The sequence below is a fragment of the Emydura macquarii genome, unplaced genomic scaffold (genome assembly GCF_026122565.2).
Source record: "Emydura macquarii macquarii isolate MOO-44397 ecotype Brisbane River unplaced genomic scaffold, CSIRO-AGI_Emac_v2 contig_2063, whole genome shotgun sequence".
Taxonomy (NCBI): Eukaryota; Metazoa; Chordata; order Testudines; family Chelidae; genus Emydura; species Emydura macquarii.
The window spans coordinates 209882-235515 of record NW_027132200.1 but is presented as its reverse complement, the minus strand read 5'-3'; the positions used below and the strand labels follow the sequence as shown (position 1 = coordinate 235515).

Below are 25634 nucleotides of genomic sequence, written 5' to 3'. Positions count from 1 at the left end.
TTTGTGCAAAATGCCTCAGTTTATTAAGACAGCGGTTACAAGAAAAGAAGTTTGGTTAGTGTTCATAATTTACATGAGGTAGATGTGGATACTGCATGACTGGTAAAGGTACAAATGTACAAACAGTACTGTTTCCTGCTGAGGTTTAAATGTCCTGTAACATGCACGCTAGCTGACAGTCATTGCAGGAACTTATCTATTTTTCTCTGCAGAAGACATAAAGCAGAACATAAGACTGAGGAATTGCTCAATTTTGGTTTGCACATTATAGGGAACAGCTGCACATCCATCCCCCCATTATAGCTAGCAAGCCCCCTATACTCTTCCAGCACTTCTGGGGCGATCATCCTTCATAGCATCTCTCTCACTTGTTTTCCTTTTACCTTTTTGAATAAGACCCATTCTCTGCCTCCAGGTCACCTGCCTCAGTGTAAAATTATTACGAGTCAGGACAGCCTAATGCGGATCTCTATCCAGTTTGGTTCCCGGTGCCCCCTAATTCCCCTGACACCACAGAAATGCCTCAAATACACAAACAAAACTGCAAAACCAAAACAGCAGCGTAATTCCAATCCACCCCACATCCCAGTCTACTAAGGCACAGTGGCAAATATCAAATACAACAGACAGAAATCCCAATGTACCCAACACTTCCTCACACACAGACGACTTATCATCTCTGAGGTTCCCCCAAGACTGGGAAGAGTCTCAGGGAGGCAAATTCACATATGCATACTAAAAAAAATACTATCATGGCTTGTCTAGAACAGGAAAAATGAGCAACTTGTTTTTGTTCATACTCCCACAGTCACAGTGCCTACAACAGCCAGACTGGCAGGGACAGGGCCTCTATCTACTGCTGAGAGGTTGGCCAACCTGAGGGGGTGAAAAAGGAAGACTTGGGATGAGATGTTTGGAGAACTGATGACAGACTCCCGGAGGAAAACCACTGGCTGAGTGGTGGAGGCAGTTCATGATGACCCTGAGGGAGAAAGAAATGGAGTTCTCCCAGCAGGGTGTGGCAGTGGCCAAGAGCAGTGTGGTAGGGGCCAGAAATGGCATCGCCATGGCCAAGGACAGAGTAGAAGAGTCAGGAAGATGCAGCAGCAACCCTTGGAGCCAGAGTGCTCTCCTACAAAACAGTCTTCTGCTAGGTCAGCAGACCCTGCAGTCCAATAAACCAGGACCCAGCTAAGTCCTTCAGGCTCTGGACAATACTGGCTACTGAGACTAGAAGCAATTCCTCCCCTCCATAAGCACACAGTGCTTGTACCAGAGGCCATTCCCCTCTCAGGTCCAACATCTGCCCACTGAGAACACTGGCTCTTGGGAGCCCAGCATTTTTGAGCCCTACAATGCACTTGAAAATTTTGAGCCATGGCACTTAACCCCAGAACTTCCATATACACGAAGAGGAGCCCTATATGTAAGACCCCCACCCACAACCTTGTTATTTCTGCGTTCTGCATTGTTGCACTTTCAGTTTGGTTCACACTGCTATTTTATTTAAAGGTTGCTTTTTGTTGGTTAGTCAGATAGTTTTGGTAAATGTATTTTCAGATAAAAAAGTATTGTTGTTTATCCACCAGTTCAACGAAAACTTTGTTTGGCTTTCTTGTTGTTGTTTTATAATATAAACCATTTAAAATCCATTTTGGTCCATTTTGACTCATCACTGCATGTAACACATGCCATTAGTTAAATAAAGCTAAACTAGTTCATAGAGTTGTACATGGGCAATGTCTCACCACCCTTAAACACTACTGCACTGCTTACAGACTATCCCAACCGTCGTCCTTCTCCCCCCACCCCCACCCCGGCGTAGATTAGCAGCTGAGATGTCCAGCTACACACATACAGCCATGAAACTGAAAATACAAACAATAGGCATCTCTGACAACTCCCCCTTCCCCCCCTGATGTTAGCATTCTCTATGTGATGCTTTACTGGCTGCTCGAACCATCGAGCAAGTCTCTACACCTCAATCTCCCACCCATTGTTAAAGCTTTTTCCCTTGGTCTCATAAATATTGTGCAGAACACAGCACCCAGCTATAATAGTAAGGGCTTTTCTTCTGCTGCTTCCAAACAATTCCATAAGCAGTGCCATCTGCATTTCAAACAGCCAAATGCCTGCTCAACCCTCAATCTGCAACTACTCCGGCAGTAGTTAAAATGTTCTTTCCTTCTGTCCAAGTGCCCCGTGTATGGCTTTATTAGCTGGGGAATCAGAGGATAAGCTGGGTCTTCCAGAATAACCTGACCAACCTCCACATCATTAATGTCCACAGTGCTCCTGGGGGCAAACAATCCTTTCTCCATTAATGTAACTAGAAATAAGTTCTGAGAGAGCCTCATAGCATGGACCCTTCCAGATCTCCCAGCATTTATGTCTGTACACCTGCTGCAGCAATCAACCAGTCCTTGGATCACCAGGGAGAAATACCCTTTCTGTTATAAATTCTGCATCCTGGCTGGGGGTCCAGTGATAGGATTAACTGCCCCAATACTGTTTGTGATGCCCATGCCTGCAAAGCCATTAATAATTTCCTGAGCATTTCCCAGCTTCATGACCCAGTTAGACAGCACCTTATCAATGGCATAGCAGACCTGCATGAGAATGGCCCCAGCAGTTGATCTCCCAGTACCAAACTGGTTGGCTACAGATTGTTAACATTCTAGGATGGCCAACTTCCAGATGGCAATGGCGACCAGCTTGTCTATGGGTATGGGACAGTACATGTTGGTTGGTATGCACTCACTGTAGCTCCAGGGTCAGTTCTGCACAGATCTCAAGAAAGGTAGCCTTCCGCATCTGGAAGTTCTCTCACTACTGCTGGTTATGTGCAGGAATGAACTTCTCCCACCAATCCATGTTGGTTTGTTGGGCCCAGAAATGGCACAGCACTGTGTAGCTGATCCAGGAACCAGTTATCTAGTTCCAGTTGCTCAGTGTCAGTGCCCCCATCCTGCTGCAACAGCTTCACAGTGTTCTCAGGTGGATGGAGGAGCAGCTGATGCTGCCATTGAATATCATCATGCAGCCACACCATCTGTTCGGTGGGCGGCAGGCCAAGTCCAATGCCAAATGCAGCCTGCTTTGAATGCTGTAATATGGCCCAAACAGCCTCCATGTATTTGCATTTGCCACCATAAAGTGTGATGCATCTCTGGGTCCATGCTGGCAGACAGCAATTTGAAAATGGCACTAGCCTGCCCAGAAAAGAAACACGAGGCAGACACAGTGGAATCAAGTGCTTTTAAAAATTTTTTTAACTCACCTGGCTTCTGCTTTGTATCCCACAATTCACAGCAAAAACAATCCCATGATGCACTTTGCTCAGCCATGAAGCAAGGACCATGGGATGCTCCTGAGAATGCTACTCCCTCAGTTCACAGGAAACCATCACCATGTGTTTGCATGATGCAAACTGACAACAGAACAGGTGTACCATGTGCATGCTATTGGTGCAATCTGCATACTGTGTGTTACCAGACATGCATCAAAAAGCTTTGCATTATCCCCAGTGCAGACATACCCTTAGGGTGTGATCATGACATTATATCACGTAGGGCCTGTCTACACAGTGGGTTAATATGCTCCACGGGGTGTGGTTTCTAAAGTGCACTAATGTATTGTGTATTAATAGGTCCATGTAGACCTTACTGATATGCAGGAAATGATCCCTAGCGTGCTTTTACATAGTACCATTTCAAACAGCACTATGTTAAAAGTGTAATAGGGAACTTTGAATGTGCACCAGCACATGTATCAATTAATGCACAATATGTTGATACACTTTAGAAATCACACCCTATAAAGTTCATTTCTCCACTGTGTAGACAAGCCCTTATATGGTAAGTTCAAAGGTGTAATGATGATCACAATTACTATTAGACACACACACATGAAGTGAGTCAATTATAAAAATCAGTGCTCTGAGATTCACATTCTCAATACTCAACTTGCAAACAATAAAAGTATATCTTCTTTATTTAGGCTGAGGTTAGTCCTGCTTTGAGCAGGGGGTTGGACTAGATGACCTCCTGAGGTCCCGTCCAACTCTATGATTCTGCAAATTTAATATGCCTGGAGCTTTGGATCACTGAAGGCCAGTAGAAAAAGTCATCAATCCAAAAATAAATGTAAGAATGTACAGTTGAGACAAAGTAATCAAAGTGGAAAATGGAAGGTTAAGAGTTAAAGGGTTTTTGGATTACATTACCTATGATTTCCATCTATTTTTAAAGCTTCTCCTAAACATTAATTTTTTTAGATTTCCCAATTAAAAAAATATTGTTGTATTCTCTTAAGTAATTGATACATATTGTTGTTCTTTTGCTGAATTGTAGTAAATCTTATTTTTATTTTGGCAAAGTTATAGGAGTTTTGGTTAAAAAAAAGTTTATTATGGAAACTAGTTACAAGTTGCTTGGCTTATAAAGTCTGCCTGCTTCCCTCCACAACTCAGAAATTTTAGTGGCATTCTGAAACCGAACTGTAGCTTGACACACACCACATCCAGCACACTTTTTTTAACCTTGTTTTATTATGATAGTTAAGAGCAGAATTGAAGTATTTGCAAAATGTTGGTGGAGTTCTGATGTTCCTATTTCAAAAATGAATAACTACCAAAATAAGGTGTTGTGTCTCTTCAGCAGGTCCCCAAACACTATAATTTCAAACCCTAACAAATAAGTCCAATTTGACATTTTAAGGCCTCACTATTATAGAGCTATCATGTTACAAAAAATAACCAAATAGGAAACACACTAAACTTTCAAACCCATCTCTCCAAATCCAGTATGCCACTTTTCCCTAGATTTGGAAATAAACATCTCCTCTGACTCCCCTCCCCTACCCACATGCCAATTTGCATTTTGATATGACATTTCCAAAAAATTGTAGAGGATAGCAACATTCCTCTTCATAATGGAAAGGCTGTTGCAATTTTAGACACAGAGGCTATGTCTTCTCCATAACACATGGCTTGAAGAGCTAACCTCTGTCCCATTCTTCTCCTCAAAAGAACAAAAACAAACAGTTGTAGTGGTGGATGCTGATTTAAAGCAAAAACAACACTGAAGACAATAGAAATATGTTACAAATATACTGCAAAATTAATTACGATTAACAAATACTTTTATAAAAAAGCTCAAAACCATGTCTATACTATATACAAAACTTTACATGTTTACTTGATTCATTGACTAAATAATGTACTGAAAAGTCAGTCTTCCGCATACCATCATACAAAATGGACAATTTTACTCACCAGTTACTTTTGGAATTCCTTGCAAGCGAGGCACTGGTAGTGCTACTATAATACCCAGATTAGTTCCAACCAACAATAATCCATGGCACACCAGCAGGCTGGTCACAGAAACACGTTGCTGTCCTGTGAAGTTCAGAGAGAGCTGCATTACTTAACAGACGTAACCTCTATTTGGCAAAGGTAACTTACAGCAAACTGCACATAATTACATCGTTATAGGCTCTGATTCAGCAAAACGTTTAAGCAGAAGCTTAAATATCTTGTTGAAGCAAGGCTTTGAAACTTTACCTGCATGCCATATAACCCGCATGAAATGAAGAAATGCTGTAATTTAGCTTGTGTTTTCTTATTAACCCCTACCTTACAGTGGAAAGAAAGCAGCTATGTATTACTTTTACAAACAAGCTACTTTTACATATTCTCTGTAGCAACATTATAATACAAAATACTATAAAATACACAATCTTCTATAGAATTATGCAAGGCTACAGTGTTATATTGAGTTCAATCCTCAACAGTCCATACTTCATGAGAATAACTGCACATTTTTCTACTTTTCTGTAATAACTTGGTGTACTTTGGGATTGCTCAAAATCCTCATAGCTGGGGATGGGGGGAGGGACTGGAAAAGTAACTGATTGATTCAATGTCCGTGGACTTTCAAAAAGCCTTTAACAAACTCCCTCATAAATGGAAACTAAGAAGTTCTGTAACAAGAGGTGAAGTTCTGCCATAAATTAGAAACTGGCTAAGAGACAGAAGCAAAGAGTGAGACTAAAGGGTTGGCCTGGGTTCCCTGAAGCTCCATATTAGGTTCAGTGTTGATTTATATATTCAGTGATGTTCTGGAAAAGCAGTGAAGAGTGAGAAAGTGAAATCTGCATGGGACATGACATTTTTAATACGATGATTACGTGAGAAGGTTGTGGACAACTCCAGAGGGCCCTAACATAATTAGGTGAATGGACAGCATGATGACTAATGAAATTCAGCCTTGACAAATGTAGAACACACATGAAAAAGAACAACATGGCCTATTTATACACATTGCTGGGTTCTACATTAACTGTAACCGCTTAGGAAGAAACACTTGGTCTTCACTGTGGAAAGTTCAATTAAAACCTCTGCTCTGTGTGGAGTCGTGATCAAAAAAAGCTGGGTTACATATAGAAAAGGATAGAACATAATACTGAGAATATAGGACGACATTACACTACATTATTTTACAGTTGACAATGTAAAAACTTTATTCTATGGCCAAACTTACTGACCTCCCAAAATCCCTCATCCCTGCTGGGCAGAATCCTTTAGCCCCACCCCCGTGCCGCAGGGTAGAAGCTCCGAGCTCCACACCCCAGTCAGGTAGGTGAAGAATGGGTGGGGGCCTACGGGCTGCACTTCAAGTGTAAAAGAGCCACATGTAACTCATGAGCCACGGTTTGGCCACCCCATTGGTATCATTCCTACACTGTTCCCTTCCTTGCTGGTCCTTATAATTTGTCTCTCTTTTGTAAAGCACTAGCATGGATTTTTCAGCTATCTGGAGTAAGAAAGTATGATAGAGCAAAATGGCTTCAGATTTATTCATTAAGCACTAAATAGGAGATTTTGATGAATGAATTGAAAGTCTGGAGTATAAAACCCAAAGCACTGGGGGAAAAGGCATGTTAGAATGTATAAGGACAAAAGAGAGAAAATAGTCATCAAAAAGCATGTGTATATGATGAGAAACAGTAAGGCCTTATAAAACAACATCTAATGGCTGTAGTCAGCCCGACTTACAAATATAAATCAGGTATAATGAAAAAAATCCATAATATTAGCTTTTCTCTCTCTCCCTCTCTCCCTGGTATAACAAACAATAAGAAGTCATCTTAGCATACAATTAAAGTCCTATGTCTACAAGTAAATTATTATGTGTCTTGTAAAAGCTTAATATTTTTAGCTGAAATATTAATGAGGAGATGTGTTAGATTTCTAAAGGCGAGTATGCAAGTGTGTTCCTTCACAGCTGATCAGAGGGACAGCCTTGAAGGAGACTGAAAATTCTACCCTTACAGTCAGAGGGTAGATGGCACTAAAGTGACTGCAGTTGGGTGAAAATGGAGAATGGAAAACATCTATAAGAGGAAAAATCATCATATCCCAGAATGATACCACAGGCTACAGCCTTGATCTGTTTGTGAAAGTGAAGGCAAATAAAAACAGATGAATAAACCAACACATTTCCTTATTGAAACAAAGAACCTAGTAAGTAAAGAACGGGAAGTATTATACATGGTGCCCACCAAACCAAACTCACATCTCCTAATATTAGCTTTGCTTGAGTTCTCAGATACTATACAGATGTTTCTGTATTCTAATTATGATTTTCACAATTGCACAATTTCATTAGGCTCAGTCTTGGGATGGGAACAAACCAAAATCATTTCTAGTTACCCCTGAACTTGAGAACATTTCAAAATACAAAACTGATTCCAGATTTCCAAATTTGACAAATATCTTTATAGAATAGACTAAAATGAAACAAATCCTTGGTTCCAAACACCTCTGAAGTTGGGGGGTTTCAAGAGCAGAATCTGAATTTTGTGGCTTAGCTTATCTGTAATGCAAACATGCTAATGTTCCAAAATAGAATATTTTTGGATCCAATGCTACTGTTCTTAAGCAGGTAAAATTCCAGTGCTAGTTTTGTGCATCTAGGCACTGCAGTAATGGGGTCTTCATATCTTTAATATCTGCAATGCCTTTTAGGGTGTTCAACAATGGAAAAAAAAATCAATGCCTGTCTTCACACTCTAGCCTTGAAGCAAATTCCATCTGGTAATTTGCACCTGTGAAGTAATATTATTGTTTCCATATGTGAAAATAGCATCTGATTTGCAAGCAACCGAGAGTCTCATATATAGAACATAACCTTATGCATAAACCACTGAAAGTGAGGTCAAAAGGAATAGTGCTTGCTTTGAAATCTTGGGAAAGCAGGAAACATCTGCATGTGAACACATATTTTTTACATACCTTATAGCAACATATGATAACTAAAGACACACATTAAAAAGTTGTATTTGTTGTTTGCAAAATAAGGTTTGCAATCTTGCTCTGGTGTGCAAATTTGTCACTTTTAAAATGTATTTATTTTATTCTAGGGGAAAACAAATGCAAACAAGCAATGGCTTCTGATCAATTTAACGTGTTCTGTCTAAAAACAACCAAAACCACAACAACTAGACACCCACATTAACGTCTTCAGAAGGTGATAAATATAAAAGCTAAATATTATTATTTCTGTTTTAAATGAAATCTCTCAGATGAATTTACACTAGTTCTTAATGGAATTGTTAAACTAATAAACTTAATAAGAACCTGATCCTGCAAAGACTTATGGACATGGTTAATTGTACACATTATGAACAGTTTCATTTACTCTGTTTTTGTAGGTTCGAGACTCAGTCTTGATCTTCCTCAGCTATCAGTCTTTGAACCCAGTCCTGCAACCGGATATGTGTAAGTGAAACTTTTGCCCCCACACACAGCTGTCTGCAGTCAGTTCTACGCAAGGGTGCACCTGCACAGATTCTGCTGCAGGATCTGGCCCAACCTGGAAATTAAGCTGACTAAAAACCCTACAGGGCTGCTTATTTTATCAGGCTACCCTAATGTCTCTCCCTATCTTTACTGTTTTGTAGGATGGCAACTTGATTAAAAAAAACCATTTAACAATAGTGAGGTTTATTAAACACAAATGAGTATACTTTATTTTCTGTGGAGAGGAAACCGTTTTCCTTTGTCTCTCTTTCTCATCAGTTTCCAGGAAACGCACTCATAATGTTAGAGGATAAAGAACGGAAACTGCCCATTTGTTAAATAGGTAACCCGTCATCATCCATAAGCACAAAGAAAAGATAGTTGAGGGTCAGCAGAATCTCTCTAAAAGGACAGACTGTATTACACCTAGGAAACTCTTTGGTTTGAGGATATTTAAATATTTGTGTTCTTTACTGAACAATAAAATAAGCATGATCATGAAAAAAGTACAAGCTCGATAATAAAAATGTGGATTGTGTATAGTATGACTATTAATTAGCAATACTTTAAAAAACCTTCTGAATGAGGAATCATCGTATACATGCCCTAAGTAGACCACATGAATTGTGACAGGGATTGTTGCAAAGTTGCCTATTTGAACTGCGGACCAAAAACATTCAGCCCTGATAGGGAACATATATAACATACTGGCAAGAGATGCGTGCTCATGTCACCCCTAGTGTCTTTCCCACAGAGGCTACTAGCCCACTTCTGTTGCCAATTAAAGAGGTTGTTCTTTTGGCTATTGTGGTAGCGGGGCTGTACGGAGCTGAAGATCCTGGGTTCTACCCCCACTGTGTTTGCTGGTATTTTGTGATTAAAACAATTGCTATTTTTAAACTTTCCAGTATTTTAGAAACTGACAGTCCTCCCAGCATCACCTTTTCCCCACACCAGGTCACCCCTTTCATCAGTCTAATCCACTCCTATCTACTCAACTGCATTAAAAACATAGACCCAGCAGCAGAGAAAGGGATCTATCAGGAGGCCATTTATGGTTCCCTGATTCCCAGGGTAAATCTGTGTTGCACTGAGCCCCAGCATAAATCGAAGTAACCTAGGAGATGCTCTAAGTTATGTCAGATGACTATATGTTTAAACAACAGTGAACTCTGCACTAGTTAAAGTGGGGCATGCTCAGACCACTGCCCCTCTGGGGCTGAGGTCGAGGAGTGCTGGTTTAACGTCAGCTGAGAGCTCTCCTGTGCCAAAGGAACTCTTGGATGGCTTATTCTTGTTCTTTTTGTGTCACATAGGTGGTCTAAAAGGCCAGAATACAACCAAAATCCAGCCCATAAATGGCAGTATTCAGGAGCTCCCAAGAACATGGGACTACCGCCTTCCACTACAGATCTCCTCTCCCCTGGCACCGCCCTCCTCAACTAAAAGTCATCAGACGCCTCTCTAGCAATGTACCAGATGGAGAAAAACACACCACTATTATTGGTCCTTATTTGTTATGGGCTCTGTCTGCTTTTCTGTTATTAAATTCTGCTGTCTTGTAGTTATTCTAGAGACAATCCTTTCCCCTGCCATTTCCTCCATGTTTCACTCTTGTATTACCCTGCACTCTGCAGTAGGTTATGTTACCTTTCCCACGGTAGAACAAGACCATTCTTTGTGGCAGGGAGGGCAGGCCATGACATTCAAGGCTGTGTTCACATGGCAATACAGTTGTGAAAACCTAATGCTAAGTTACTTTGTGTTATGTTACTTCAGCTGACTTCTGTAATTCAGAGTGACCCTTCCCTCCTGGAGCAATAGGAGCAGACAAAAGGATACTGATTTTCCTCTCACTCCCACTGGTTCTACAGTAAATGTAACTCCATTAACCACAATGGATCTACTGATGTAAAGAAGAGCAGAATCACAGCAAATCCCCAGGTAGTCAGTTAAGTTTGTTTTACAGCTTCTTCATGCTGCTGAGAATCTGATCCGACGAGTCCAGCTTCTTGATAGACTTGTTATGATAGTGGGGTCTATTCTTCATCTAGCAAACATTCTCTTCCAAAGGCACCTTAGGAGGATTTTTAGACTGACCTCTTCCCCTGTTCTTCTCATCCCCGAATTCAATAAACCCTGAGCTTTTACTCACTCTTCTTTTTGCATGTCAATGAGCCTCTGTCAAACTGTATACAATTAACTGGGTTGTTCCATTTGAAATATAAATGTTCCCTCACAGCACACATCCAAGCTCTGGATGCACAGCATGAATCAAATGACCAGGCAGCCCTAAACATTTCTCAGTACAACACATTGTAATACAGATCTTCTAAACATACAGTCATTTCACTCCACTCCTTTTTAGCTGCCAAAATACACATAGTCTGATGTGTTCTCTGGCTGTTTTTATTTTTAATTGTAAAAGGCTCTGATCAAATTTATTATGCAAACCACTTACTTCCCTCTCTTTTAACCTTTTTGGTTATAATGTTGTGGGATCATGCTCACAGATCCAAGAACTGCTACTGAATAACAAATGCATTTCATGTTTCAAATGAACTCTATTGTAGTGTTAGTACAATTTGCACTCTTAAAAAACCTTTTGGCTCACAGGAGAGGTTTTTGTAAGGAAAAAAACCCCCTACAGTTCTGAGAATTACACCAGAGGATATAAAAATAGCCCAAACTCTTTTACAGGAAAATGCTGGTCAATTACATCAATTTCATCAGCTTCTTTTATTACCATGGCAATGACAGCTTAAACTAAATATTTTCAAGAAGACTTTTTTTTCATTACACACATAGTGAACAAGCATTTTCAACGAGGGAGTCAATACTTTCTTTGCACCACTGCAGGAAATATTAACTTAGTGTTAATCTTTTATTTACGCTGATCCTTATTCTTTTGCCGAAATAGGACAAATTAAACGGAATGGCCCATTTAAACATAAAGCAAGAAGAAAATTCAGTAACCAGTCTTCACTGTGGGAGTTACATGCAATTTAGAATAGATTCTTAATTGAGCACTGTAAAAATGAAGAGATATTAATGACACCATTTACAGTGGAGCTTTATTTTGAAGCTAATGCAATAGACAATAGGTAGGGTGAGATGGTAAGTAGGTAAGAAGGGGTTTTATTTTTAAAATCTAAAATTGTATCTACTATTCTGTTTAAGAAACAAAAATATTTTCAGTGTCATAAAGCTGATCATTGTTCAAATCAAAGCAGCACCCCATCTTCCCCATCCCTGGTGCTGAGCTAAACTGCATTTGGGGGCACATGGGTGCAAGTGATTTGAATATCATCTTTACCTACAAATAGGGAGATTTGGAAATTAAAATGAAGCCCCATTTTTAATACCATTAAAACACTTTGGACTGGGAGAGCTTTGACACGGAGACAGACTGGAAATAAATGAATAACAGGCACGAGCCTAAATTCCACTGCCGAGAGGCATGAAGCCAGATTGCAGGCTAAATTCCTGTATTCTACTTTGGCCAATAATTGTTTCCAAACACTTAATGAAATGTGAATAATTGAGGAGATGTCAATCTCCCCATAGAAGTTTCGCCTTCCCTGTGGAACCTGCATCATGGCCAGCTCTGCCACTTCTTCCCTCCTCCTCATGGCCAGTTCATGTCCAACCTCTCTTGAAATCTCCTTTCTAAGGACACTGCTACACTGCACCATTGTAATGGAGCTGCTCAAAGCCAACAGGAAAGAGCTCTACACTTGGCTTAATTACTCCAGTCCCCCCTGAGCAGCAGTAGCTATGTTAGTGGGAGAAGCTCTACACCAGCGAGAGAAGCTGTGCTATGTCCACACTGATGCTTATGCCAATGTAATTTATGTCACTCAGAGAGGTAATGACAACATAAGCTGTAGTGTAGACATAGCCTAAGTCTCTTCCTCCCTTCCCTCTGCTTTTCCCTTTTCTGGCACTTCCCAGGCTCCTACTTCCTTTCCTAAGTGTAAGTCCTTCCCCTTTGCTTCTTCTTTCATAGCAAAAGACTTCCCTTGTCTCTTCCAAGTGTTCACTACCACCTTGGTGTCAAAACCTTCTCCTGCTTGCTTTCCAAACAGAGATGGCCTGGTATTTACCAGAGGTTGTTTTTACCAGATAAAATCATAGCTTTTACCTCCACGGGAAAAACTAGTTAATTCCAGTTCAAGGCATTTTCTATTTTTAAAACTGCTTCACTAATGCACACCACATTACACTTTAGATTTACATTTATACTTTACATTTTAGTTTCATATTCAAATTGTGATTACACAAAGCAGGAGATTTGGAGATTAATTTAAGGTTGTACAAATAAAAAGTAAAACTGCTGTAGGCATAATACTAATATATGTAATATAATACCAAACATCAGAATGTCTTTACATTTTAGTTCAGTATTTTCTCAAGGAAGTTACACGTCATTACTCAGATTTCAGTTTTCAATATTTCAATATTATATATACTAAAAAAAAAACAAAAAAAAAACAAATCGCTAAATATTTTCCAGTAATTTTCACTAGTAAATTCTAATAATTATTTTATTTTTCCCAGTTTCCCATTTAAACTGGGTTTAAACTAGTATTTACCAGTGTGCTATCCTAAATTAGTTTTCCCAGGAAAATAGCCAACCCTGCTTCCAAAGCCAGTTCCCCTCTTTCTTTTCAGGAATCCTGGAACACTCCAGGTTTGATGCGTTTCTATAGTCAATACAGAGGCTACATATCTCATTCCTAACTCATGAAATCTCTGTTTTAAAACTATTATTTTACCAGCATCTATAAACTTTACAGTTGATACAGCTGTGTAGTTGTGAATGTGGCACATGGTTTAACACATTATCTTAATCCCATAGGGTCACAGGAAGAAACCTACACAAACAAAAGAGCATTTGAAGTAGGGTCTTCAACTTTTTATTTTGTATAATAAAACCATTGCATTTGTGTTTAAAAAAATTAAATTGGGTTTCCACTTTAATTGTTACAAGGGGAAATACAATCTTTTTATTATAAATAATTATTTTCAGAACAGGTTTAACTGCCAAGATGTTGTTGTAAGAAAAGAGAATAGCTACCTTTAATGAAATTATGATTAGGGATTAGCCGTAATTCTAGCAGCCTGTTGTATAAAGAGTAGAGGTTCTGCATGCAGTGCTCCTTTTGCATCTCACACTGTGCGGTGAAACACCATCAAATTATAACCAAAAAATATTAGGAAAAGTAATCACTAACTAATTGCCCTATCTGGAAAGAGATACATGCAAAAATGCATGTTGCTTCAGTGATTTGAGGCTCAGATATAATGCGATGGACAAACACAAATGAGGGTGCCTGTGTGTAATTTGTGCATGTGTATATATATACTTTTACATGCACCTTTCTGAAATATGGGCAAAGCTATTCTAATTTGAGAGGTTATCAGGTGGGCTATTTCAGAATTAATTTTTATTATTGATAGCCTCCTGGTGGAAAAGACCAAATGTACAGTGACATATGGACTGTGTAATTTATTGTGCTATCCACTATTCAGTTCTAACAAGACAAATAATCTGATTCTCAGATGCAGTCAAGCTCAGCAAAGGAACCTTGTAGGGTGGGGTCAAAGATGTCTGTAAACCACTGACCTCTGCAGTCCCCCAATTCCTGGGACAAGTGAGGGCTGGTTCTGTTCCTGGTGTTCTGTTCCTGGTGGATATATTTGAGCAGACTGCTAGCCTGCCAATTTGTGACAACCCCTGTGCCAGGCACCTGGAAGCCAGGGGCTTTATGCCACCCTTGGATTCCCTTACATGAATCTCTAGCTACCCATTGGGCATACTGAACTAAACAGACCAATTGTCCTGGCATGATATCCTGCCTTTGACAGTGGCCACTTCCAGATATTTCAAAGGAAGGCACAAACTTCCTGCAATGCACCTACTTATGTAGTACTATACCACTGCAGGGAGGTCATAGTGAGGTCAGAGAAATTCCTCCTGACAGCAACTGGTGACCAGCTTTTGCCTTGAAGCATGTAGGTGGACAGCTCTTGTAACTTTATTCATGTAGGTGTCTAATGTTTTTTACTAAGCTTATTGGGCCCCAATCCTGCAAAACACTAAACACAGGCTTAACTTTAAGCATGTGAGTAGTTTCACTGACTTCACCAGGACTATTCACATGCTTAAAATTAAGCAAGTGCTTTGCCAGTTTGAGTCCTGTGCTATTTGTCTCAATAACAAGCTTTGGTAGTGCATTCCACAGGTGAATGATATGTTTTGTAAAGCAAGCATATCCTTTCATTTCAAACATGTTGTCTTTATTAACAACATAAGAATGCCATGCTGGGTCAGACCAATGGTCCATCTAGCTTAGTATCCTGTCTTCTGACAGTGGCCAAGGCCAGGTGTTTCAGAGGGAATGAACAGGACAGGTAAACATCAAGTGATCCATCCCATCGTCCACTCCCAGCTTCTGATAATCAGAGGCTAGGGACACTCAGAGCATGGGGTTGCATTCCTGCAGAATCATTGATGGACCTATCCTTCAATGAATTTATCCAATTTTTTTTTGAACACCATTATAGTTTTGGCCTTCAAAACATCCCCTGGCAACGAGTTCCACAGGTTGATGGCGAGTTGTGTGAAGAAGTACTTCCTTTTGTTTGTTTTAAACCTGCTGCCTACTCATTTCATTGGATGACCCTGGTACTTGTCTTATGTGAAGGAGTAAATAATACTTCCTTATTCACTTTCTCCATACCAGTCACAATTTTATAGACCTCTATCATGTCCCTGCTTAACTGTGTTTTCTAAGCTGAAAAGTCTCAGTCTTTTTAATATCTCCTCATATGGAAGCTATTCCTCACTCTTAAACATTTTTGTTGTCCTTCTCCATACTTTTATCAAATTCTAATATATCTTTTTTGAGATGGGTGACCGGAACTGCATGCAGTATTCAAGGTGAGGGTATAACATGGATTTTTTATAGTGGCTTTATGGTATATTCTATCTTATTATCTATTCTTTTCCTATGATTCCCAACATTCTGTTAGCTTTTTTGACTGCCACTGCACATTGAGTAGATGTTTTCAGAGAACTATCCACCATGACTCCAACTTTTCTTTCTTGAGTGGTAACAGCTAATTTAGACCCCATCATTTTATATGTATAGTTGGGATTATGTTTTCCAGTGTGCATTATTTTGCATTTATCAATATTCAATTTCATCTGCCACTTTGTTGCCCACTCACCCAATTGTGTGAGATCCCTTTGTAACTCTTCACAGTCACCTTTGGACTTAAATATCTTGAATAATTTTGTATTGTCTGCAAATTTTGCCACCTCACTGTTTACCCCTTTTTCCATATGATTTATGAATATGTTGAACTGGTCCTGATACAGATCTCTGGGGGATACCACTATTTACCTCTCTCCATTCTGAAAACTGAACATTTATTCCTACCCTTTGTTTCCCTGCCTTTTAGCCAGCGACTGATCCATGAGAGGAACTTCCCCCTTATCCTATGATTGCTTACTTTGATAAAGAGCCTTTGGTGAAGGACATTGTGAAAGGCTTTCTGAAAGTCCAAGTACACTATATCCAATGGATCACCCTTGTCCATACATTTGTTGATCACCTCAAAGAATTCTAATAGATTGGTGAGGTATGGTTTCCCTTTACAAAAGATGGGTTGGCTCTTCCCCAACAAATTGTGTTAATCTTCTTGCACAGTGCTACAAAATAGGACAAAATAGGAGTCCACAACTGACCTTCTACATGCAATTTAATATTTTCTCTATGTCCTGTAATGGGAATGGTGGATGTGTAGGGAATTCACTGCATACCCTGCTCTCAAGAGCACACAGTGAACTGAAATGTATGAATCCTGCTGTTTAGTTTCTTAATAGACTGTCTTTTTGTTAACTCTCACAGCTGATATTGACATACAGACAACCCATCTATTCAAGAGAGATAGACCCAAACTGCATAGTTGTGATCTAGATACAGTTTAGACCCAGGCTAAGTTTTCACTGACGGCAGCAAATTCGCTGCTGTCAGATAGATTTATCTGGATCATCAGTGAAGACCCGCTCAGTCGATTCAGAAATCGACGTATTAAGACCACCTTCTCAAGTGACATAGCGCTGCATTGACGGGAACCGCAGTGCAGTGAAGATGGCGCACAGAACAAAAGCACGGAAGTCGACGGGGGTTACGCACGTTTTTTGCGTAGTTTGCATAACTCCGGTCGACTGCCACCGAATCTCCGAGGTAAGTGTAGACAAGCCCTAAAAATTTGATACTGGGGTTCCAGTCCAGGTCCACATGGATGAGATACTATAGTAGAACAACAGGAGAGTGACTCAGCCAAAACAAAAATATGACTGTATAATGCAGTTACCTGACAACATATTGTGAACAGGAGTGGCAATGTTAATGTCCTGGAGGTGTTTCAGTGTCTCAGTGTGGAACAGGCGGAGAGTAGATCCAGATGTGAAGGCAATCCAGATTCCAACTCCTGCAACAGCCATGTGCGAGATCACCATCCCTTCTTCTTGATGAGCTTCAAAATGGCGCTATAAAAAAAACAAAGACAAAGGATCTGTAACAGACGTACCAATGATAGATAGCATTCATTTGTACTTATGAACTCCTCAGAGTAGGAAAGATGCCTTTATTCTCTGTGCAGAGTGCTGGTAGGCTGATCCTTTTGTTCCACCTTTGGTTCCTTATTCTACTGCATATATGGTGTTAGTTTTCATTGCCACTTCTTTTGGAAAAAACTGCATAACTATTATGGAGAGTATCCCAAACTCTTGCCAGTAAAGCTTTATAGCCCCACATCTGAATACATCTTGGAAATTTAAATTTGCTATCAGTTGTTACTTAATAGGAATTCTGCATTTCTATATTGTAGCTCCAATGGGAAAGCAAGTACAGACAAGGCTCTTGAGACGGGACTTATTTTTGCTACCATGTTAGTTAAATCTGCAGCAGAGCTCACACCAATAGGGTATTTTGTAAGATTCCCTAGTGTAAACATGGCCGAGGCTTGGGTGGAATGCACAGACAGAGAAACACTCACTTGGAAGGCAGAACACAACTTCATTGCAATGAGATTGAAACAGTCACAATAACTTCTCCTGGTGTATCCTTAACTTCCCGGGTGGGAATTTGCTTTCTGCTAGGAGCTTCAATTGCCCTGAATCTCCTTGGGACAGGGTTTCTGTGCCTGCCCCATTTTACCAGTAGATGGGAAAAGATTCCCAATCATTTTGAAGGGCCTAGGTTCTCCACACACATCCTTACTAATCCCTTCATCTCAATCTCTCTCATACTTCACACAGTGGCATTACTAATCTGCCAAGTGGTGACCATAATAAACATCTTTCTCCAGGGATCCAACCATTATTGTTAAGTATTAATAGTTATTAATATTTGTATTACCCAGGTGTCTAGGAGCCCTACTCACAAACGAGGGTCCCCTCCACTAGGTGCTGTACAAAGACAGAACTAAAAGACAGTCCCTAGGAATAATCTCTCCTATAAACTTCTGTTTGAACAAAACATTCAGTTAACTTTTTTTTTTTTAAACAAGTTCAAGGTTTGCATATCATTATGATGTACATAAACACCAATACTGAAAATATGGCCTCAGACTTTCATGGCACTAAATACAGATAGCAGGAAATAGTCTATTATAGTGTAAAATTGGTGGTTATAACATGACCTAGCACCTAATCATAAAAATATGTAAAAAAAATCCCCATGTAGCTTATGCTGTCACTGGGAAAATTCTGAACTCCCTCAAAAAAAAAAAAAAGGTATCTGAGCAAAAGTCCACATTAGAAAGTGTCAAATTTAATACGGCCAGTGGAAAATTCACTCAATCACCCTTGCTTTAGAGGACACCCCATATGAAGAAGAAGGTGAAACAGGATGAAAATCCTAGATTTACAAACATTAACCCTTGGAGAGTTCAGTGGGGAACTCAATTACTCCATTTTCTTTATCAAAGAGATAAAATGCTATTAATAATATCAAGGATTTTCTTTCTGGTCTTTATTGAATTTTATGTGTCCACCGAGTAAAATGGATGTGAGATTAGGGACAAATAAATCTTTAAAAGCTTTGTTATTTAAGGACCTAAAGACATCATTACTTGCTCAATTACAAACATTAATATGTAAGTCTTATGTAGTATTATTGCTTTCTTTTTGATTAAGGTATGTTTGTGAGCTTTATAAATGTTAGTAATTTAACAGTCTGGTCCTTTAAGGTGATGTGTGCCTCTTGCCAGAGTGGCGAGTGCTCTCATCTTCCTTTGAAGGCAGGCCCTGCACTGTGTCCAGCGTGTTCACAGGATTATATGGAAAGCCCATGTCACTTTTAAATCAATCAGAATGCAAGACAGCTAATTTAACTGAGATCATTTATTTACTAGAGAAATGTAATTACTGTTCAAACAGTGCATTGACACTTTAATCAGGAGTGATGCAATGATTACTCCTGAAATGAGCAAACGCTTTGGCCAATTACAAGAACTCTCCCCTGGCTCCAGCAAAGTTTCCATTACGAGGCAGAACCCTTTCTGTGTCCTGTCTTTAAGGTATTAGAGGGACCTCTCTTATGTGTAATTGAAGCGGTTCAATAGTTAAAAGTGAAGCTTGGCCAAAACATTTGGAACTTGTTTCCTCTTCACCATTATAAGTGAATCATCTTTGAAGTAACAGATAGTTGGGTTTTTTACATGTTATGCTAGCAGGCTGCTTACTGGAGTATATTCAGCTGTTCTTATAAGATAAAGAATCCCTGTAATACATAAATGACAAATACCTCCCCTGCATAAATTCAGCCTCAAGGATTTAAGAGCAAATAACTGCTCTAATGTCTCACATAACTGAGATACACTCTTAATTTTAATTCTCACTTTTTAAAAATAAACGTTCCCTGTTTATGATTCTTAACCAGATTGTATTATATTCTGCTCATTTAGTGTCAGCAGCTAATCCACACCTTTCTTGAAGACTACTCACATCAGGTCAAATTCTTTTCTCAATCTATTTTAGACATTTTTATGGCCCTCATCATGATAGTATCTGGGCACCTCACAATTTTAAATATATTTATCCTCATAACACCTCTGTGAGGTAGGGAAGTTTTATCATCTCCATTTTACAGATGGGAAACTGAGCTACAGATACACTAAGTGACTTGCCCAGAGTCACTCAGAAAGTTTGTGGAAGAATACAAAATTGAAACTGGGTATTCCAATTCCCCTGCTAGTGGGTCATCCTTCCTTTCAGTCACATTAGTGTAAACTATAACTCCACGTAGTTCAATGAAATCACTCCAGAAATCCACTCCAATGAAATCCAATAAATCCACTCCAGTGAAATCCACACCAGCATAAAAGAACAGAATATAATCTATCTTCTCTTACTATTCCTATTTTTATGTTTGTTGTTTAGTAGGTTTTTGTGAGGGAGAAGATTTTTTTTTCCTAAGGAACTTTAATATTCTTAACGTGCATGGATTATAGTAAATGAATAAAGAAAATGTCTCTTTGGCTATTAATTTGTGCTCACATTCTCACTTCTGGTGAGTCAAACTGTATTACCTTTTTGCCTTACTAGTAACCACACTCTAAAAGGCAGGGGGAGCATCTAAAAGGCTGTATGCATTTATATCTATTATTTTACAGTTACATTTTTACTCAAGTAGCATAGAAAAACTGGAACAATGATGCATGATACTGTATATTTTCCCATTCCTTACACTCTCTATCTTACCTCATCTCAGGTTTTCTTAAATAAGATACCCAATTTAAATGTGTAAATGTGTAATTTGTCTAATAGAGCAAGAGTTAGAGATGTTCGTCACATTGCAGACAGAGCCATGAGGAAAGCTGCTCATCCTTCTTATGAGTGAATTTCCCGATACATTCATAGTACTTGTAAAAATTTCATGATAATCCTGGCTTTAAAATAATGATCTTTTGCTTCATAGTATCACACACAACTATTATCATGACCAAATGTGTGTTATTAAATCCTCTTAGGGACTGATCCAAAAAACACTGACATTGCCAGACTTCTGGCTTTGGATCAGGCAGATAATTAAACTAATGATAGAAAATTAAGAAATGAACCATCTCTGCAGTGTTCTACTCTGACCATGAGCAGGAACATGATTCTGTTAGCACAATAGCAAACAATTCTCATAGGAGTCTCTAGCTCATCTGTATTTACCAGCTAATTCGTTAAACTCCCACATAGTGTGTGCTTCTGTTTGCATAGTTATCTGAGACATCTAGAAAAAAAAATCAATTGCCATGCTCTCAGTCACATAGGGAGTGCACAAAAAGAGCCATTCTTCTCAACCAAACGGTCTTCTAACAGAGTAGGAGCAGGAATGCACCAAAAACCTGGACATTCTTTTGTCGGTGCATAAATCTTTGTACTGAAAGTAGCTGCTGGCATCTACATTGATTACATTACCCATGTGAAATACAGTAGTTGATTTTTATCTTTAAATAATTTAGCTCATAGGACAAGCAAGGCAGCTATTAAGTGACAAAACTGAACCGATCCCCAATCTTTGTACAAACAACCACAAGTTCTCAATTTAGCATTTTACATTTCTCCTTCTTCTGTTTTCATAACTGCATTCCCTCTCCGCCTTCCATTCAAAGCCCATGTTTTTTTTCCTCAGGCTCTCTTGTTCCAACTCTATAGCAACAACAGTGCTGCAGAACACATTTTGGATGCCACAGTCGGTCTTTCCAACAGTGGAGCCTGACATAGCCCACCACTGTTTTGACAGTAGATTGCATAGCTGAATTCTTTCTTTTCAGGGATTGCCCACTTGCGCAGTGCACACTCAGTTCTGATTCCAGGCCTAAATAGCTGTGCCAAGAACAGAACCATGCTTTCTCAAGCATAGCAAGCTTCACATAATGGGTCCCATTGTTCATGAAATAATGTGACTGACTTTTGCTACTTTAAAAAAATTACAATATTTGGGCAACATAACCTTAAACACAGAAAATTTCTGTTTGTTTAACACATTTCAGATCGTTCTACTTAAATCTTTCAAACTAAAGTAGTTTGTCTACAAGTAGCCAAGTCCCGAAAAATAGGATTATTTTCCATTTACATGATGACTTTCATCCTCTACAAGTGAGGTCGTAATCCTTTAAGAGTCTGCCTGTACAGAGACCCCTGCAGGATCAGGGTCTAGACACAACAGCAATAGTAACATTCTGCCATCTTTTGGTGGGAGGTCTGCAGGTAAACAGGACCCCAAATGCTAAAAATTATAGTGGTGGGAGGGAAAGAATTGAGCAAAGGCAAACCCCCACACTTGGGCAAAGTGTCATGGGATCTTTAATATTATACAACAGCAATTCCTTTCTTTCCAATAAAAAAAAACAAAACAAAAACGAGAGTTCTGTAGCACTTTAAAGACTAACAAATTTAATTTCTGCAGGCATAAGCTTTCGTGGGCTGTTAGTCTTTAAAGTGCTACAGGACTCTCGTTGTTTTTGCTGTATACAGACTAACATGGCTACCCCTCTGGAACTTTTCTTTCCAATTTGTCCCTTGTAAAGGGACTCAGGGCACTGTGACATTTCCAGAAACACACTGAAACATTACAATTAAAACATATTATTTACATTAAAAGAAAATGAATTTGAGGGAGCTCAATTCATAGGAAAAAAAGGGGGGGGGAAGGAATGAGAGCCAACAGAAAAATATAAAGGGCCAACAGTGGTCATTTAAAAAACAGCATTAGAAATAAAGGCTAAGAGTGCTTTAAAAAAGCAGGGAAAAGTGAAGTGAGATAGATTTCAGAGAAGAGGCAGGTCCACACACAGCTAAGGCATGAATTGAGACAACATATGAAAATAAGATCCCTAGAAGGCAGGCAGTGCCTTATCAGGAAAGGTGTGAAATGAGGATTTGGCATTATCATTTCTACACATGAACTAGTGATGAATAGTAACTATCCCAGGAAGTTTGCCCCAACTGCTCCCCTTAGAAGGCTGTTCCAGAACTTCACTCCTCTGATGGTTAGAAACCTTCATCTAATTTCAAGCCTAAATTTTTTGATGGCCGGTTTATATCCATGTGTTCTTGGGTCAACATTAGTTCTTATCTCTCCATCCCTGGTGTTTATCCTTCTAATGTATTTATAGAGAGCAGTCATATCTCCCCTCAGCTTTCATTTTGTTAGGCTAAACAAGCCAAGCTCCTTATCTCATCTCGTTAAGGGATTGTACTCAGGCAGCTAGCTTGAGTCACTACCTGGGCAACTGCAACTACACTGCTAATTGTAGTGCGATAGTTTGAGCAGCGTTAGCACATGCATGTCTACCCAAGATGGGAACTACACCTCCCAACTGCTGTATATATGTACCCTAACAGTTCTGGTCTCCAAATTAGTAGACATCTCTTGCTGATTTCCAGCAATCTCTCTCTATCTCTCTGTCAGCTCTCTCAGGTCTGGATTTTAGAGGTAGTTCTTATACAAAATATCCTGCAGGTTCCAGAAGTCACATGACAATTTAAGGTGGCAGAAAACAGAACAAGACTGACCAAAAATCTATGCAAATTATATTGGCAATAAATGCCAGTATAAGAGACGTTCACAGAGGAAGTGAAATCTAACAGAAATAAAGCTAAACAACTCAAAACTACATTTCTTAGAATTCTGTGGTTTTTATAGGTTCTCTGAACCAGTTTTTAATGCTTAAAGTCTATCCTTCGTTATTTAGAATAGTGGTGTTTCATGGCACAATATGCAAATAATACTTGTAAAAGCATTTACCTCTACAGTATGTGTCTCAGTACTGATTATAAAAATTTGTCCACCAGACGCAGCCCAAATGGTGTCTTCCATCACGAGTAGACTTCTAACTGGCAGAACCCCTAATTTCACTACTTTCTGGGGTTCTGAATTCCAAGCTCCATCTTTACAGAAGAACAGAAGCAAGACGAAATGTTACATACAATAAAAATGTAATTTTGATTTTCAAACTCACTTAAAAGCAAAGAGCTTGGAAAGTAGTATGCTTCAGCCAGCGGTGACTGAGCTGTTAGCATCCATATAAGAGAAGCAGTAACAGACAAGCACACAGACCTACTATATGACCAGTAAGCAATCAATCTGAAATTTGTTAAAGTACAAATTATCAGTTACCAGAAGACATTTCCTTACATGCAGTATACAAGTAGTGACACTGTAAGCTAACTTGGTTTCTTGTTCACACCTGTGTCACATCTCTGGTCCAATTATGACCTTAGTTACACCTGTATAAAATCAATGAAGTCCAATGGGGTTGTGTAGATGTAACTCAGGGCACAATGTCAAGACAATGAGGAGGCCAAAGTTTAATTGAGCATTCACCTGGCTTGCAGTATCTTTACAATTAGTGATGATGTGTGAGAAGGAAAGAACACAGTCTGGCTTTCAGAACCCATGCTGAGTTTGCAGGGATGGCAGCCAGAAAAAAAAAATCTATTTATTTGTTACCTGAGCAAATTTTATATAGATTCAGATGGATGCTATTAACATGGAACATCACACTGCCATTTTCAAAGTGGCGCTTTTCAGAGCAGAACCCCACCGTTCGTTGTATCTTACTCTCCACTAACTGCAGTCCAAATCTCAAAACATTCATTTTTGATCATTTCACACCACTATGGTTGCTCTCCTGGAAGGAGGAGCCCATAGCTGCCCTATTATAAGATGAATGACCTTTTATCTGAGAAAGGCTCAAAGTTCAGATGCATGAAGCAGTCAATTACACTTTTTTTTTACTATAGCTTCTCCCATGTTAAAGTATCTGCCTAACAGAAACTTAATGGGTTGGACTTTCTGCTACTAGAGCCTTACCTTTCAGAAATGAATTTTAAAAGAGACGAAAGACTCATTTTGTGCTGTATCTTCTGTGTACAGTTCAGCTTTACTGAGAATTTATTCTGGTTAGAAACCATCCAGCAATTGATTCAGACTGGATACAGAAGGCCAAAACTAGATTACGCCCAAATGCATGTTGCAATATCAGTAATACAGCATCCTTCTGCTTCAGCCTGCATGCCACCACTTGACATCTCTTTGAACCAGGGATTGAAGATTAAAGAAATCACAGGAGATTGCTTTGACAAAGATTTTGCTTTTAGCAACATGACCTTGTTTTGAGTATTTGTGCATGTTACTTTCATATCTACATTTTGAATTATCTACGGAATTAAATAATAATTGTAATACCTTTCACATACAATAGTTTATTTCTATCTATCATGAGCACTCACTCAATATTAAATGCCCACAATACTGCACTACTATCTATAGAACCATAGAAATGTAAAGCTGGAAAGGACCTTTCAAGGTCATCTAGACCAACCCCTTGCACTGAGGCAGGACTAAGTAAACCTAGACTTCCCATGACAGGATTCCATAACCTCCCTTGGAAGCCTATTTCAGTGCTTAACTATCCTTATAGTTAGAAAGTTAGAAATTTCATTTATGTGGATCAAAAATTACTTTCCAAAAGTCATTTTCTATTGTTGTTGATAGCACAATGGGCCCACGTCTACATTCTGTGAAAATCCAAAACTCAGGACTTCAGTGAGATTTTTGGATATGCAAACAATGCTGGATTGGGACCTAAATATTCTTCATGTTATCATGTGTTTGTGCAATGGGCCTGATTTTCAATATCATTTTCTAATTTTGCACCTACACATAATTATTTTTGCAGTTTTATGCTGCAATAAACTGTGGATACAAGTGGTAGTACTTCACCTTTAACTACCTATTGCACCTGTAAATCAGGG

At 39.2% G+C, this 25634-nt stretch overlaps 1 protein-coding gene across 1 annotated transcript in view; it reads right to left on the bottom strand.

The window, feature by feature from the left end:
• Positions 1–25634, bottom strand: part of ARHGEF10 (Rho guanine nucleotide exchange factor 10) — a 148620-nt gene that overhangs the window by 7753 nt on the left and 115233 nt on the right. The window contains exons 26-28 of the mRNA XM_067558434.1: positions 23623–23765; positions 17192–17366; positions 5276–5398 (exon numbers count right to left, since the gene is read on the bottom strand). Of these exons, the coding sequence (XP_067414535.1) occupies positions 5276–5398; positions 17192–17366; positions 23623–23765 (441 nt within the window). The remainder of the gene's footprint in view (positions 1–5275; positions 5399–17191; positions 17367–23622; positions 23766–25634) is intronic.